The sequence below is a fragment of the Protomyctophum parallelum genome (assembly GCF_964188405.1).
Source record: "Protomyctophum parallelum genome assembly, chromosome: 20".
NCBI classification, from domain to species: Eukaryota; Metazoa; Chordata; class Actinopteri; order Myctophiformes; family Myctophidae; genus Protomyctophum; species Protomyctophum parallelum.
The window spans coordinates 20,178,514-20,190,245 of NC_139718.1; the positions used below are offsets into that span (position 1 = coordinate 20,178,514).

The following is an 11,732-nucleotide window of genomic DNA, read 5'->3' on the forward strand; positions in this document are numbered from 1 at the left end:
TTGCGCTGCGTAAAATATGCCTTCTCCGTCTCCAACTGTGTTCAGCTCCTCACCCGCCACATTATGTTTGCTTCATTTCCTTTATTTACTGCGGATTGCATTCACACCTGCACCGAATCGTAGTCAAGTGCGATTCGAAGCGAAGCGAAACCCACGTTTTTGGGAGGAGTAAAATGCAGTTATTTGCTGCGCATTAGGATTCGAATGAGCCTTCACACCTGCCAAACGAAGCGCACTTATTTGTGGACCTTCAGCATTTCTAGTTGAGGACCCCTGCTCTATAGCAAAGATTACTGTCATAATACAGAGCAATTTAATTTAGGTAACCAAATGGACCCCAATAGTAGATCTTTACACTCTCAATAGTTCAATTGTTGTTAAGCATCTGCTTAATTTCCAAAAAACTACACAATTAGAGAATGTAGAAGATTGCTACTTTTGATCCTTTTATTATATAATGCTGATTGTAGCATAGCCATAGTGGTTAGTAGTGACTGAGCTTTGTTAACATGAGTGCCAGGGATCGTTTCCCGCCAATTTCAAAGAATGTTTGTTGCTTCCCGCCAATTTTCACAGAATGTCTGTCCTTTTACCTACCAGACAATACTATTTTCATCGATTATTTATTCAGCATTTGAGCCACGGACCACCATTTGAGGCCATTTAGTCTCTCAGACCCATTTGAGCCACAGACCACCATTGTGAGAGTCTATTAATGTGAAATGGTGGTCCGTGGCTCAAACATGTTCACTTTTGAAGTTACTCGTTGTGTTTATATATACATACTACTCTTTAAAGCAGTGTTCCGGTAGCCGAGTGGGTAGTAACCATTCGGCTACTGGAAGACTGTTTTACAGTTTTGTAGAAACATCATATATAAACATCCTAACAAGTAACTTCATAAGTGATAGACGTTTGAACACAAAAACAACAACAGCGTGAAGTATTAAATAACATTTAATTATTACCTGCTCCGACGACAGACCGGATGAATGACGAGGCACTTCCAAACAAACACTGACCAAACCCACCTCATCGCGTCTGCGCCGTATTTGAGGGTGGCTTCACTTCCTTCCGGTGTGAGGCCACGCCCGCGAGATTTAACCGCGAATTTCTTGTAGTCATATATATTGTAGTCCTCCTACGTTACATCCGGGTCCCATCCGCTTCTCATTGTAATACAAAATAGCTACATATGAACGCGTGAATCTTTTTTATTTATTTTTACAATAACGTTATTTGTCAGAAAGGAAGCCATTGAGGGTTAAAATGGGTCTTAATGCTTCCAACTCGAGTAGAATTATTAATGTAACTGTAAAGTGTCACTACAAAGAAAATATATGACGTGGAACTTTCTTAGAACACGGAAGTGCAAGTTAGAGATCTGGCCAGATCTCTAACTTGGTAGCGTCGTCATCTGACTTAAAGTCTGACTTAAAGTCTTTGCCTGTTCAAACCCCACGTACTAGTTATTTTTGTGAGGTTATGGTTAGGGCTAGTTTGACATGCTGCAGCATTTGACTGCGGACCCCCATTTAGTGGCATTCTTCTGGGACCCCCAGCAACTGATTGATTGATTGATTGATTGAAATATTTATTAACAGTTTACAGTACATTTTAAGCACAAACTCAATACAAAGACTGTTAACTGTGAGTGGACGACCCAATTAAGCATTACACTTCTTTACAACAGGGTCCACATTGTTCAATTCATCAAAACATTTAGAGACATACAAATACAAATAGACACTTCTATGTAGTTAAAGAACAGAACAGGAATTCATCATATAGGAAGCAAAAAGGGAAAGGATACATAAGGGGAAAAGGGGGGGGCGGTGGGGGGGATTCAGATTTTACAGAGGCCAGTTTCGAATTGCAGCCATCTGTAGGTGCCCTTTGAGAGCGGTTTTGAAGGAGTCAAGGGATTCACATGTCTTAATGACTGTTGGTAGGGCGTTCCACATTTTAGTGGCATAGGAGCGAAAATAATTTTTCAGATTACCACACCTGAAACCCACTTTATTGTCTACCATACAACAGTAATACAACATCATGAGGTCTCACATTTGTGGGGTCTCACAGACAGTGTCCACTGTGGGGTCTCACAGACAGTGTCCACTGTGGGGTCTCACAGACAGTGTCCACTGTGGGGTCTCACAGACAGTGTCCACTGTGGGGTCTCACAGACAGTGTCCACTGTGGGGTCTCACAGACAGTGTCCACTGTGGGGTCTCACAGACAGTGTCCACTGTGGGGTCTCACAGACAGTGTCCACTGTGGGGTCTCACAGACAGTGCCCACTGTGGGGTCTCACAGACAGTGCCCACTGTGGGGTCTCGCATAACGTAGATCACATAACTTCATATAGTGTGTGCTGTTACCCTGAACATTGACCACTTATAGACCCTATTAGTTAAGTGGGCCGTTACTTTTCTTTTCATTTTCTTTTCACCAAATCTCTAAATCTCCAAAAATGATAGCATAAAACAGAAAATATAGCCTACTAGTATAGAGCCCTGTGGGACTCCGCTCAGCCATATGGGATTTAAGTGGTTAATAATGCCAAATTAAATATATGAATGGAATAAAATAGTAAATATTGGCATGATTGGTAAAGCGGAAAACGCCAAATAATGCATGCAGGGCAGAATCAGGACGATACCCACTCATAATCAAAATAAAAAAGAGCACTTAAATAAATAAAAACGACCAGCAAAGAAAGTGACCCAGATACACAGATACACAGTTACCTCACACACAGCGACACAGAGAGATGCCCCCTCAGCCAGCTGGCCGACAGAGTACAGCACCTTGCAATGGGTCTGGTCCACAAGATTCGCTACACCACCAAGATACCCATGTTGTACCTGTCTAGATACTTCCTTAATGATTAAAGTCCACACCCACAACACCAGAGGGAGTTCAACAAACCATGTGCAACCCAGATTCGGAACAAACAAGGGACTAAATTCGCTCCTATGCCACCAAAATGTGGAACGCCCTACCAACAGTCATTAAGACAAATCCAAATCCCTTGACTCCTTCAAAACCTCTCTCAAAGGCCACCTACGGACGGCTGCAATTCGAAACTGGCCCCCGTAAAATCTGAATGTGAATTCCCCTCACTGTATACTGTATGTTTCTTTTCCCTGTTTACCTCCTATGAACAACCGTTTTGATGAATTGAAAATGGTGAGCCCTATTGTAAACAAGTGTAATGCTTTATGATGTCGTCCACTCACAGTTAACAGTTTTTACTTGAAATGTACTGTAATTCTGCAATTAATTAGTTAATTAGTTAATAAATCAATAAATCAATCAAGCCCTGGAACTCTGGGCACAAACACAAACAGAGCCACGAGATGGAAAACACAACTGGACTAAACCAAACTATAAAACAGCAAAAGGGAAAGCTATTTGACACACTGGAAAGAAGCAACACAAAAGCAGAGTAAACTAGAATTCTATCTGGCCCTAAACAGAGACTACACCGTGGCAGAATACCATGAGCACCGTGAACCGACCCAAAACAAAGAAAACTAGAAAAAGTGCCCTTCCGGGCACAGGTCTCCACCAGGTTATCCACAGATCCGTGCAGTTAGAGGTAAAAACACTTTTGGGCCAGTTATAGCGCCACCTTGAGGCTGAGTTGAAATTGTTCATGTGGCATTTCGTCCTCGGCCTAGTGGGAATGTGGGTGCACAATTTCACGGAAATCACGCGATGTGTTCATGATTTGCAGCATTTTGTTTGAAACTGAGCACTCCTGTGAACTTTGGAAGCCAATCTTAACCAATCAGGATGGAGTCTGATAAATCTGAAAGACCCGTTTCGTTGAATGGCTCTAGAGAGACTGTGTACCAATTTGCGTGATGTTTGGACAAAATCTGTAGGTGTACTGTGCAAAAACTTGTTTTGCACAAAGCGGCCTCCTGGTGGCGCTATAACAGGCCGTTCTGGAAAGTTTGGGGCAGAGGTTCATCGTTGGCATCCAGGGAGTGTGTGTGCAAAATATGGCATCGACCGGGTTAACGGTGGCCGAGATTAGCTGTTCACGGACACACGGACGGACACACGGACGGACACACAAACGGACGGACGGAGTGCAAAACATACTCTCCCCACATGCCTTCGGCCTGGTGGAGACAATAAATTGTATCAATATCAGATACAGACTCAGTGACAGGCGATCGAGAAAGGCCGTCATAGGCAGACCTGTCTCTCTAGAGAAGACAGACTATACAAACAGACCCACTGCACACAAAACGACTGAGCTACACTTCCTAACCGTCTGTCCACTGTACCAAGACATGCAAGCTGCCGCGGAGATGGTTGTTCCAGCAGTGGAGAATCGTTCCGTCGTTTCGGCTCCAACATGATGCGACAATAAAGCGCTTCTTCTGAAGAACGTTCATGGGCTACGAACAACACCCTTTTTCGGCCTAAACGCAACGGGACAAACCAGTGGCGTATCTACAATAAGGTGAGGACAGGCCTGTACAAATAATTTTTTGGCCTGGCCAAAATCCATACAATGAGAAAAAAATCACACCGTGTGAACTGAGTGGTGCAACCACCACCTCTCTCTCTCTCTCTCAACAGCAGGCAACATAGCAGCACTATTCCCCTCTCTGTTTCTGGCGCCCCCTACTGGTACAAATAAGTCATATACTCGTGCTCATGGCCACATAGGTAGTCACATAGGCACGGACATTGCTGGTTGTAGGAGTGGTTGCACCACTCAAAAAAGAGAGGACAAAAACAAGACCTGAGAACTAGTAGTGGACAGCTGATTGGCCGATGCAGTATGCATGCCTTTCAGCCTTGACAGGGGTGATCGACAGATTTCATGACGGACGTCTCAGGGAACACTCACAACCCCCCCCCAGTCATCAGTTGAAGAGACACAGGCTGGTAGAGGAAAGGAAAAAAAGCAGCATTTAGAGACGCGGCACATCTGGTTTCTGTTTGGTCTAGTTTTGTTTGAAATTATTTTCATTCACAAGGGTAAAAGTTTGATATGCACCTTCAAATCCACACACAATCTCAATATACTGTACATATATCATCATCATCATTTTATTTTCACCATATGTCGTGTGCATAAAAACGCACCTTTCGGTCATCTTATTCAATGTAACATTTTGACCACCAGGGAAGTGGTTCTCAAACCTTTTGGGCTCAGGACACACATTAGCAACTTCTATGTAGCCTATGGCATATTTCAATTTTACTATTTGGATATTAAACATAAGAGTATGATCGACCCAAAGTATGACTGTTTCATCATTATTGCAGAGATATGGTAATTACCAGAGTCACCGCCGATCCCTGTCTCCATGGAACCAGACATGGAACCTGCAAAGAAAAGGATGAGAGTTTAGCCATGAATGAGTTTTTGCAGAGCTTAAAGCACATATACGTAACAACCCACCAACCCACCTCCTTAGCCGCATTCAGGTGAAATATTCACCTCTCTGTATTTTTAAGGCTGGTGCTGGTAATTCACACTGCTGCGAATGACCTCATACCCTTCAAACCCCCCTCCCCCCACACACATGCACAAGCGGCACTGACTCAGCTCAGCTAGCAGCAACAGCGCATGACTGCTGATATTGATTACAGCACAGAGGCTCTGTATACTGTATCTGCCTCATCACCATCATCTGTGACCCCTCTGTCGGAAATGAAAGTGAAGAGCATCATTTTCATCCAGAGATCCCGTTGCCCTCAGGTTACCCTCCGGCCTCCGGTCAGAAAAGAAACCGCTCTGTTGGGAGGCTGCGGTTTCTTTGCCCGTGCTGGTGGACTCGGAGGTGGAACTGTGTGTGTGTGTGTGTGTGTGTGTGTGTGTGTGTGTGTGTGTGTGTGTGTGTGTGTGTGTGTGTGTGCGTGCGTGCGTGCGTGTGTGTGTGTGTGTGTCAAAACCTCAACTCTAGCTTACACTATGCTTGATGAGGCATATATCACAGAATTTGGGATAGTGGTTTAAAACAGGTCATGGAGGTCATGGAGGGATACTTACTTTTTATGTAGCCAGAGTAGTCAACACTGGTCAACAAACTGTTGTGTAGATCAACATGATCAGCAAAGGTCAACATATAGGTCTATACAATTAGCTGTGGTTAACATGCTGTAATACTAATATATTACTCTTTCAAACTAGCCTGTCTCATTGTCATCAGAAATTGCCAATTCTGCATCATCAAATTGCAGGTTTCATGTGAAAAAAAGAAACCAGTGATAAGACCAACCTTTCTGCATTTAAGACTCACCAGCAGAATGGAATTTGAGATGGCATTGTGCCATCACTGAATTAGCTGTTTTCGCCCTATTTGTGGCTGATGCGAGCTAATTCTTTCCCTGGTGCTGCTGTAATGCAAATGCTAGCGCAAAAACATGAAATGGGAGATGTCTCCGTCTCTCTCAGCAGGTGATGCCTCACTCAGTGGTATATTGGCATGATGCAGCCAGGCCGGTCATGCTGGTGGTGTGATCAGAATTATTTATTTTATTATACTTATATAACAGTATATAAATGCCCCAAAACAGAAAAGCTATTTTTAAGCTATAGAAAAAACCTACAAAGGTATCAGTTGGACTGTTGGCGAACCATTGGCGAACCATTTTCATGTTTTCTGGAGTTGCCCTTCTGTGGTTCCATTTTGGAGAACCACCCTTGGGCGCCGCCACGGCCCCTTCCTCCAAGCTGGTCACACCCAGCTCCAGCATGGAGTTTGCGGCTGCCCGGTGCCGCCTCCTGGAGGTGGAGGAGCGCCAGCGGGTCATCCATGCCATGGAGTGGCATCTGGAGGAGCTGTCCACAGTGTCCTGGAAGCAGTTGTTGGTCTTGACATTCCTTTTGATTTTAAAACCATGTATCTTGCAGATCTGGAAGGACTTCAATTTGCAAAGCAGGATCAGTATCTACTGAGGGTATTGCTGGCGGCATCCAAAAAAGCCTTAACAAAAAAGTGGCTTACAAATGTTATACCAACTAAATGAATGGATTGATTGTCTCCACCAGGCCGAAGGCATGGGGGGAGAGTATGTTTTGCACTCCGTCCGTCCGTCCGTCCGTCCGTCCGTCCGTCCGTGTGTGTGTGTGTGTGTGTGTGTGTGTGTGTGTGTGTGTGTGTGTGTGTGTGTGTGTGTGTGTGTGTGTGTCCGTCCGTCCGTGAGCAGCTAATCTCGGCCACCGTTAACCCGGTCGATGCCAAATTTTGCACACACACTCCCTGGATGCCAACGATGAACCTCTGCCCCAAACTTTCCAGAACGGCCTGTTATAGCGCCACCAGGAGGCCGCTTTGTGCAAAACAAGTTTTTGCACAGCACACCTACAGATTTTGTCCAAACGTCACGCAAATTGGTACACAGTCTCTCTAGAGCCATTCAACCAAACCGGTCTTTCACATTTCTCAGACTCCATCCTGATTGGTTAAGATTGGCTTCCAAAGTTCACAGGAGTGCTCAGTTTCAAACAAAATGCTGCAAATCATGAACACATTGCGTGATTTCCGTGAAATTGTGCACCCACATTCCCACTAGGCCGAGGACAAAATGCCACATGAACAATTTCAACTCAGCCTCAAGGTGGCGCTATAACTGGCCGAAAAGTGTTTTTACCTCTAACTGCACGGATCTGTGGATAACCTGGTGGAGACCTGTGCCCAGAAGGGCACTTTTTTAATTTATAGTAGGCCTATATTTATTATGGAGAGAATTACGTTCAGCTTTAGAGGTCAAGTTGAAGTCTTCACAGATAACTGGTTTCGATGGATTACTCATGTCTCTACCATAAGACCCGATTTTGTTTAAATTAAGTTAAATCTGTTTAACCTGTAGAAACAGATGCATCTGTTTGAGGTACTTATGTATTATGATCATCAATAGAGAAGAGAGGCAGATATCTCCCCTTGTGTGTATTGTACGTATATTGTCTTGTTTTGTTTCTGTTGTATATAGTCAATCGTCAGTCGTTTCGTTTACATGTATGTTTGATTAAAATTAAATAAAAAGTAAAAAAAATAAAATAAAAAAAGGCCTACAAAGGTCAGCAGGTTGGCAAAATGGTACAGAACAGGAAGAAGTAAGGCCAACAGAAGTGAACCAGAGGGGCATACAAATGACCCTGAAAAGAGCAATGCAATATATCCATGTTCCTAATTATACATAGGTTTAATGTTTGTCTTTAGTTCAATGTTTGTTTTGTAAACGCATTGACAATGAAGGGAACATTTATGTCATAATGTGTCATTTACGTCATATTGTCTCTTTATTGTTAATGGCGTTTAATGTTTGTGTTGGCACCGTTTGTTTTACATCACCTACCTCACTTCACACATGTTTTAATTCCACATGGAGGGGGATTGGGAGCGGCAGGTTAAGATTGCTGCCCAGGTTGACTACGTGTTGACTAATGCTCAGGGATCAGGGAGCTGCATTGGTACTCAGGTGTGCTCCAAAGCTCCCTTCAGGCTGATCAGGGAGCTGCATTGGTACTCAGGTGTGCTCCAAAGCTCCCTTCAGGCTGATCAGGGAGCTGCATTGGTACTCGGGTGTGCTCCAAAGCTCCCTTCAGGCTGATCAGGGAGCTGCATTGGTACTCGGGTGTGCTCCAAAGCTCCCTTCAGGCTGATCAGGGAGCTGCATTGGTACTCGGGTGTGCTCCAAAGCTCCCTTCAGGCTGATCAGGGAGCTGCATTGGTACTCAGGTGTGCTCCAAAGCTCCCTTCAGGCTGATCAGGGAGCTGCATTGGTACTCGGGTGTGCTCCAAAGCTCCCTTCAGGCTGATCAGGGAGCTGCATTGGTACTCGGGTGTGATGTAATAGACTGTCATGTCTAGATCTGGGTCCATGTAGTCTCTCCTCGGTTCATGCAAATGGTAATGGGCAGAAAATGGAAATTCATGTCACACTGGCAAAATAATTGCAATGAATTAATTTTGTATCAAATAGTCTTTGACTGTACTACTTAAATTAGATTAAAAATGATGAAAAGTACATTTACTTAAATGTCCACATCTGCCTTTTGGGTACTTTGGGGGCATTTTTGGGTACTTTTGTCTTATCCACAGCCAGGTCACTAAGCCCTCACTATGTCAACACATGACATACTGCTCTACCAAAATGCCAAAGATGAACAATAGAACGATGCATACTCCCAACAAGCACAGATGCACGCACGCAATGTCACACACACAAACACACACACACACACACACACACACACACACACACCTGTAAGTGTAAATGTGTAAAAATGTAGCTTTTCAAGCTACATTTCTCAAGGGGCAGAAATGTTGCTCGATTCACCTGCTGCCGTGGTGAGCTACTTGTAGCTGTACAAGCTACGCTTTCGAAGTAGCTGACCCAACTGTGTGTGTTTGTGTGTGTGTGTGTGTGTGTGTGTGTGTGTGTGTGTGTGTGTGTGTGTGTGTGTGTGTGTGTGTGTGTGTGTGTGTGTGTGTGTGACGTGTGTGTGTGTGTGTGTGTGTGTGTGTGTGTGTGTGTTCTCTTACTTACTGCAGTATGTGTGATGGCTCCATACCCAGACTGCACTTCTACCATCCCAATTCCGGTCATCAGTCAATAGCTGTCTAGACATAAATTGAAATATTACCCACTACCCAGCAATGGAAGGCCAAGAGAAATCTAGGTGCTGTATTGCAGTGTTTCCCAAACACTGGGTACTGGTGGGCCTTGAGTAACTATCGAGGGATCATTTATTTTCCTAAAAGATTTTCAAAAAAAGATTTTCAGAAAATAAAATGAAAAAGGGGTGTAATCGTGTCCAAACAGAGGATAGGAAAAAAGACCAATAACAATAGTCTGCTTGCCTATCGGCAACCACACTGATAATAAATAATTGCATTATTATGAATGTGTTTATTTGGCCAACATGCAGTTCTTATGGGCAGAGAGATAATACAGTTCGAGACTGAAGAGGAAGAAAAGGCATGACTGGAAAGGCAGTACGGGAAGTAATACTGGGAAAGAATGATAATGGTGAGCGGGAAGGTGATAAAGAAAGAGAGAGATAGAGAGAGAGAAACTAGAGCACCGCCCCTCCTTCCTGCTTTTGCCATCTGATGTCGATACTGTGTTGCTAGGGGCAACCAGCCATGGGAGAGACGAGAGATAAAGAGTGGAGGGGGGGGGGGGGCAGCTGGTAAGAGGGATAGCAGGAGAGAAGACAAGCTCATAGTACTCAAATTGAGCCAAACGACAAGCGGAAAGAGAGACAGAGGGAACGGATGAAGTCCTGACTCATCTGTATTCATTCATTCTTCATTCAATCTGTGTTTTTCAGTTCCATCCATCCAGGACAGACAGACCCTTCTCTTTGCGAAACAGAGCTGAGCACAGCATGAGGATGGGGAATGGACAGTAAACCAGAGGACATGACAGCCTAGCTAGCATCAGCAGCAGAGAGGCGGGCTGGCCATTCGTTGGCTGACGTGGTCACGAGCCGAGCAGCCAATGAGGCACCGTCGAGCACCTCCCCAGCTCAGCGGAACGGACACAGAAGCAGCCAGAAACCTGGCTCAGCTCACTTATTAATGAATGGAGAGGCGGCCGAGCCGCATCACTCCACATCACGCTCTCCATGCTCTCTCTTCTAAAGCTCTACTCTGCTGCCTGACACGGGAGGAAGAACTACAACAGCAACAACAGGGCAGTGACAATACAGAGAAAGTGCATGGGAGAGACAACAGCACTGAACATGAAGAGACGACAAGCGCAACACACAGACGACCTCGATGAGGTTGCTACAGATGATTTGGTGGCAGCTATCACCAACGCGGACCCCCACCCCGACCTCCATCCACCCGAGGCTTCTCCTTCTTCCTCCTCCTCATCGTTATCTCCACCCCCTCTGCCCCCGTTAGCCATGCCCCCCTCCACTTCCGTCTCTGCCCTCCTGGCGCTGGCCTCCCCGGCCACCCGCCGCTCCATCTCCATGGGGGACTTCCAGAGGGTGACCGGGGCCCTGCTCGCGGGGTCAGAACCACCCTCGGGCGCCGCCACGACCCCTTCCTCCAAGCTGGTCACACCCAGCTCCAGCATGGAGTTTGCGGCTGCCCGGCGCCACCTCCTGGAGGTGGAGGAGCGCCAGCGGGTCATCCATGCCATGGAGCGGCATCTGGAGGAGCTGAGGGAGGTGTTCGTGCACTCGGAACGAGACGTGGTCATTCAAGGGGAGAAGGTGTCCCGCATCTCTGGGCAGGTACAGCAGGGGGAGCTGTACGTGGCGGAGAACACCCAGCGGCTGAAGAAAGGCCTGCGGTTCAAGAAACATCGTCCCACCATCGTGTTCTCCTCTATGCTGGGGCTGCGTACCTGCCTCCCATGGCCTGTCAAGCACAAATAGAACATTGGAGGACTGTGTTCACTCAGAGCTTTTTTTTTTTTTTTTTGCATTCGTTGCTTTTTTGCATACAAACCATGGATAGACTTCTCTATTAGCTACTATTCATTGACCTGGTTGGCTGCTGTCCTTTTCCGCTATTCTGCTCTTGCATCTTGAGGCAGGTCCTCATGGTCTGAGTGTCTACAGCTAGGAGCTGCAGGTCCTCATGGTCTGAGTGTCTACAGCTAGGAGCTGCAGGTCCTCATGGTCTGAGTGTCTACAGCTAGGAGCTGCAGGTCCTCATGGTCTGAGTGTCTACTACTACAGCTAGGAGCTGCAGGATCAGCACACACAGACTTATGGTGCATCGCTGAGG

General features: G+C 45.7%; 1 protein-coding gene across 1 annotated transcript; it reads left to right on the forward strand.

The window, feature by feature from the left end:
- Positions 1–9,903: 9,903 nt before the first annotated feature.
- Positions 9,904–11,377, forward strand: LOC310877558 (uncharacterized protein; the record flags this gene model as incomplete). The annotated part of the gene is made up of 1 exon (XM_083791466.1): positions 9,904–11,377. Exon 1 carries the CDS (start codon positions 10,706–10,708, stop codon positions 11,375–11,377), a length of 672 nt encoding a protein of 223 aa, XP_083647592.1. The 5' UTR covers positions 9,904–10,705.
- Positions 11,378–11,732: the final 355 nt, after the last annotated feature.